The sequence below is a fragment of the Oncorhynchus mykiss genome, chromosome 24 (genome assembly GCF_057628025.1).
Source record: "Oncorhynchus mykiss isolate SJ-2025 chromosome 24, ASM5762802v1, whole genome shotgun sequence".
Classification (NCBI taxonomy): Eukaryota; Metazoa; Chordata; class Actinopteri; order Salmoniformes; family Salmonidae; genus Oncorhynchus; species Oncorhynchus mykiss.
Genome location: NC_143045.1, coordinates 16,676,628 through 16,682,627, shown reverse-complemented (window position 1 = coordinate 16,682,627; position 6,000 = coordinate 16,676,628). Strand labels below are relative to the sequence as shown.

General features: G+C 40.7%; 1 protein-coding gene across 14 annotated transcripts in view; it reads left to right on the top strand.

Annotated features, from left to right (window-relative positions):
- Positions 1-6,000, top strand: part of LOC110503843 (BCAS3 microtubule associated cell migration factor) — a 340,843-nt gene continuing 334,843 nt past the window's right edge. For all 14 annotated transcript variants that reach the window (XM_090218455.1, XM_090218451.1, XM_090218453.1 and 11 more), the window contains exons 1-4: positions 1-323; positions 2,350-2,440; positions 5,587-5,641; positions 5,891-5,966. In XM_090218455.1, coding sequence (XP_090074581.1) covers positions 2,370-2,440; positions 5,587-5,641; positions 5,891-5,966 — 202 coding nt within the window. In that variant the 5' untranslated portion in view covers positions 1-323; positions 2,350-2,369. The remainder of the gene's footprint in view (positions 324-2,349; positions 2,441-5,586; positions 5,642-5,890; positions 5,967-6,000) is intronic.

Genomic DNA, 6,000 nt, shown 5'->3' with positions numbered 1-6,000 from the left:
ACTGTGCGCATGCGCCATATTTGTATGTCCCGTTTGGAATGGGTGTCAAGAGTGTTTGAGTGGGCTCAGGTCAGATCTCACTAAACTATCCCCAATATTGCGACCACGCTTACAGACCACAATATACGGTATTATTGTTCACTCTGATTGGTCGAGGACCTACAACACCGCCTTTGTCGTACCCTGATTGGCTTGATGAATGCACAGGAATGCTGCCATTGGTCTCAACACCTCTACGGTTTTCCCACTGTTTTGTGGCATTTGCTAAGGAGCTCCGTTGAACTAACGAAGCTAACGTTAGCTAGAAAACAACACTAGACTAGGTACGTATTGAATACCATATAAATTAATTGGTTAAGCGAATGATATTTAATAAATAGATGTAGCTTCTGGTGTTTGACAATTTATGTTGTGTGGTGGTGGTTAGCTAGACTCAGACACAGGACTCTGACTCTTGTTCTTGACACAGCTAGCAAGCTACTATAGCTACATTTATCAAACAATGTTGGCATTTTCCCCCTCAAACTATTCATATCAGCAGGTATTTGCTTGTTAGCTAACTAAGTCGTCTTCAGTTGGTGATTTGAGGCTGGCCATCTAGCTGGAGGAACCAACTTGAACTAGATAACGTTAGTTAGCAAATGTTGCAATCCTTGGCAAATAGCAAGGCTAACAGTAGTTCGTGTAACGTTACCTCTTCATTATTAGTTTGTTAGTTTAACCCAAGTTCCGATAACCATTTGTCGGGAAACTTATTAGCTACAAACATAAAACCAAACCGCAAGAGGGCTCTAAGTTAGCTAACGTTACTAGGGGAGAGTGGCGTAAATTGAGCTAAAGAGGTACGTTGAGCCACTCTTCTAGGAAACCATACACAAAATGTGTAATTTGACCAAATATTTAGCTTCGAGGTCATCATTTCATGGAGTCTGTGAAGGAAAAAAATACATGGAATGGTGCTCAGCAAGTAAAAAACAAAGATTTTCACCAAGTCAAATTAATTTATTGTTAGAGGTTTCATAATACTTTTATCAAAACCAAAGTAGATAATTTCTATACATCAATTGGGGTCTCCTATAAGCTTCAATATAAAGTCCTAAACCTAGCATGAAAGTGCATCCTTGTAGCTGTGTGTGCATATATATATATATATATATATGCACGCACGCATGGGGTAAGTCTTGCCAATGGCAAGTTGAACAAATTGAAGTGTTTCTTCCCAGGCATGACGCAAGGCATTATCACTGGGATATGAGGTAACAACAGGGTTCAAATTAAGACAAAAAGTGGGTGTGTTGAATTGTGTTTGGGAAATAAAGATGAACATGGTTTTAAAAAGGTTATGGTAATCTTTAATTCAGTACAGACATATTTAGGCGGCATAATGTATACTGTCGTGCAGCTCAACTTATCCCATACCCAAGGTAAGTTGTGCCAGGAGACCACTTTTTTGGGCAAAACTGTAATGTTTACTTGATTTCAGATTATTTCCAGGGATACACAACATCCTGAAATATATGTAGCCTAGATATCTTTGTTAGAAACAATTCTATATTTCCCTTGACGGAGTGATGCTGAATGTAAAAAATTCAACTTACCCCACTCTCCTACTGGTTAACAAGTGCTTTCACAGACTGACAGCTGGCTAACAACACTACACAAGTTTCAAATTAGACACAAAAGGGAGATCATTGTAGTCGCATAACAAAGTTCCAGATTTGGTGCATTGGTATCGCTTACCGTGCAGTAGCAGAGAGAACAGTCTATGACTTGGGTAGCTGGACAATTTTTAGGGCCTTCCTCTGACACCGCGTGGTATAGAGGTCCTGGATGGCAGGGAGCTCTGCCCCAAGGATTTACTGTGCCGTACGCACTACCCTCTGTAGCATCTTCTGGTCAGATGCCAAGCAGTTGCCGTACTAAGCAGTGATGCAGCCAGTCAAGATTCTCTCAATGGTGCAGCTGTATACCTTTTTGAAGATCTGTGAGGTGATGCCTTATATTTTCATCCACAGGAGGGGGTGTTGTCGAGGCGTTGTCGAGACCTCTTCATGACTGTGTTGTTGTGTGGACCATGATAGATCATAAGTGATGTGGACACAGGAATTTGAAGCTCTCAACTCGCTCCAATATAGCCTTGTTGATGTGAATGTAGTCCACGATCAGCTCCTTTTTCATGCTTATGTTGAGAGAGGTTGTTGTCTTGGCACCACACTTCCAGGTCTCTGACTTCCTCCTTATAGGCTGTCTCATTGTCATCGGTGATCAGGCCTACATTTTATATAGAGATTACAATGAATTACAATCAGCTAATAGCAGGGTTTAATGGTCTTGTTCTTTCCTCTGTAGGATAAAGACTTGGAGCTGAAATGGCATCAGACTCCCCGCGCAGACCAAGCCGCTGTGCTGGAGGGGTTGTGGTACGAGCACAAGCTGCCACGTAAGGACACGCACACACACAATAAACACACACACACAATAATAGGTTTTCAGCTATTCCACCGGATGGGTCTGGGCAGCCAACTAATACAAGTTTCCCCTTGCAAAGACATATTACCTAACATCACATGATGGTTGTTATTAACCATCGGTTTCAGACATGCTTCAGTGCTATGGATTGATATGGTCTGGTTCAATATATTTCCTTACCACTTTTCTGAGGTAGAGATGGCGTTACAGAGTGTTATCTGCAACCAATTTGACTGAATAAAGTGCCAAGATAATACTTATATCTATGCATACACTACCTTCAATAATTTTAATCTTATACTTATTGGTATGTATACAGTACCAGTCAAAAGTTTGAACACACCTACTCATTCAAGGGGTTTTCTTTATTTATATTATATTCTACATTGCAAAATAATAGTGAAGACATCAAAACTATGAAATAACACATGGAAGCATGTGGTAACAAATGTAAATGTATTTAAGATTCTTCAAAGTAGCCACCCTTTGCCTTGATAACAGCTTTGCACACTCTTGGCATTCTCTCAACCAGCTTCATGAGGTAGTCACATGGAATGCATTTAATTTTAAATTGTTATAAGTTAATTTGTGGAATTTCTTTCTTACTTAATGTGTTTGAGCATATCAGTTGTGTTGTGACAAGGTAGGGGTGGTATACAGAATAGAGGTCGACCAATTAATCGGAATGGCCGATTCATTCGGCCCGATTTCAAGTTTTCACAATTGCAAATCTGTATTTTTGGGCGCCGATTTGCTGAGTTTTATATTTTTTTATACCTTTATTTAACTATGCAAGTCAGTTAAGAACACATTCTTATTTTCAATGACGGCCTAGGAACGGTGGGTTAACTGCCTCGTTCAGGGGCAGAACGACAGATTTTCACCTTGTCAGCTTGGGGGATCCAATCTTGCAACCGTACAGTTAACTTGTCCAACGCAATAACGACCTGCCTCTCTCTCGTTGCACTCCACAAGGAGACTGCCTGTTACGCGAATGCATTAAGCCTAGTTAAGTTGCTAGCTAGCATTAAACTTATCTTATAAAATACAATCAATCATAATCACTAGTTAACTACACATGGTTGATGTTATTACTAGATATTATCTAGTGTGTCCTGCGTTGCATATAATCTGACTGAGCATACAAGTATCTAAGTATCTGACTGAGCGGTGGTAGGCAGAAGCAGGCGCGTAAACATGAATTCAAACAGCACTTTAGTGCGCTTTGACAGCAACTCTTCGTTGTGCCTCAAGCATTGCGCTGTTTATGACTTCAAGCCTATCAACTCCCGAGATGAGGCTGGTGTAACCGAAGTGAAATGGCTAGCTAGTTAGCGCGCCGCTAATAGCGTTTCAAACGTCACTCGCTCTGAGCCTTTGAGTAGTTGTTCCCCTTGCTCTGCATGGGTAACGCTGCTTCGATGATGGCTGTTGTCATTGTGTTGCTGGTTCGAGCCCAGGGAATCAAATCAAATTTATTTGTCACATACACATGGTTAGCAGATGTTAATGCGAGTGTAGCGAAATGCTTGTGCTTCTAGTTCCGACAATGCAGTAATAACCAGCGAGTAATCTAACCTAACAATTCCAAAACTACTACCTTATACACACACGTGTAAAGGGATAAAGAATATGTACATAAAGATATATGAATGAGTGATGGTACAGAACGGCATAGGCAAGATGCAGTAGATGGTATCGAGTACAGTATATACATATGAGATGTGTAATGTAGGGTATGTAAACATTATATTAAGTAGCATTGTTTAAAGTGGCTAGTGATATATTTTACATCAATTTCCATCAATTCCCATTATTAAAGTGGCTGGAGTTGAGTCAGTGTGTTGGCAGCAGCCACTCAATGTTAGTGGTGGCTGTTTAACAGTCTGATGGTCTTGAGATAGAAGCTGTTTTTCAGTCTCTCGGTCCCTGCTTTGATGCACCTGTACTGACCTCACCTTCTGGATGATAGCGGGGTGAACAGGCAGTGGCTCGGGTGGTTGTTGTCCTTGATGATCTTTATGGCCTTCCTGTGACATCGGGTGGTGTAGGTGTCCTGGAGGGCAGGTAGTTTGCCCCCGGTGATGCGTTGTGCAGACCTCACTACCCTCTGGAGAGCCTTACGGTTGTGGGCGGAGCAGTTGCCGTACCAGGCGGTGATACAGCCCGACAGGATGCTCTCGATTGTGCATCTGTAGAAGTTTGTGAGTGCTTTTGGTGACAAGCCAAATTTCTTCAGCCTCCTGAGGTTGAAGAGGCGCTGCTGCGCCTTCTTCACAACGCTGTCTGTGTGGGTGGACCAATTCAGTTTGTCTGTGATGTGTACGCCGAGGAACTTAACTTACTACCCTCTCCACTACTGTCCCATCGATGTGGATAGGGGGGTGCTCCCTCTGCTGTTTCCTGAAGTCCACATGGAGCGAGGAGAGGGACGGAAGCTATACTGTTTCACTGGCAATACTAAAGTGCCTATAAGAACATCCAATAGTCAAAGGTTAATGAAATACAAATGGTATAGAGGGAAATAGTCCTATAATTCCTATAATAACTACAACCTAAAACTTCTTACCTGGGAATATTGAAGACTCATGTTAAAAGGAACCACCAGCTTTCATATGTTCTCATGTTCTGAGCCAGGAACTGAAACGTAAGCTTTCTTACATGGCACATATTGCACTTTTACTTTCTTCTCCAACACTTTGTTTTTGCATTATTTAAACCAAATTGAACATGTTTCATTATTTACTTGAGGCTATTGATGTATTATATTAAGTTAAAATAAGTGTTCATTCAGTATTGTTAGTAATTGTCATTCTTACAAAAACAAAAACAAAAAATTTGGCCGATTAATCGGTATCGGCGTTAAAATCATAATCGGTCGACTTCTAATACAGAAGCTATCTTTATTTGGTGAAAGACCAAGTCTAAATTATGGCAAGAGCAGCTCAAATAAGCAAAGAGAAATGACAGTCCATCATGACTTTAAGACATGAAGGTCAGTCCATGCAGAGGTACGTTTCAAGAACTTTGAGCATTTCTTCAAGTGCAGTCAGTGTGTCCAGTCTTTTGACTGGTACTGTACACATTCAGCAAGGTAAAACTCTTATGTTATTACAGTGAGCAGTCGTATATGGAGAGTGTTGTGACCTTCCTCCAAGATGTGGTCCCTCAGGTAAGACTGTTTTAATTGATTGTCGTCTTTTCGCCAGTAACATCAATGTATATTACATTTAAACGTTACCATTAACCAGATTGACTAGTTTACTCAGGCTGTCAATGGTATTTTTATAGGGCGTAATAACTACAATATTAACTAAATCACACATTATCCACAGAGATCCTATTGAAGTTCCTAGATTTAATTCTATAACATGAACAGACTCAGTAATAATTTCATCTGATTTAATTTTGTCTATTCAAGGCATACACAGGTGCACCCCCAACTGATGAAAAAGAGAAAATAGTTTGGGTCAGATTTGAGAAAGCTGACCTCAATGGTAAGTCTAAGAACAGTTTCATAGCTTCCCCCTT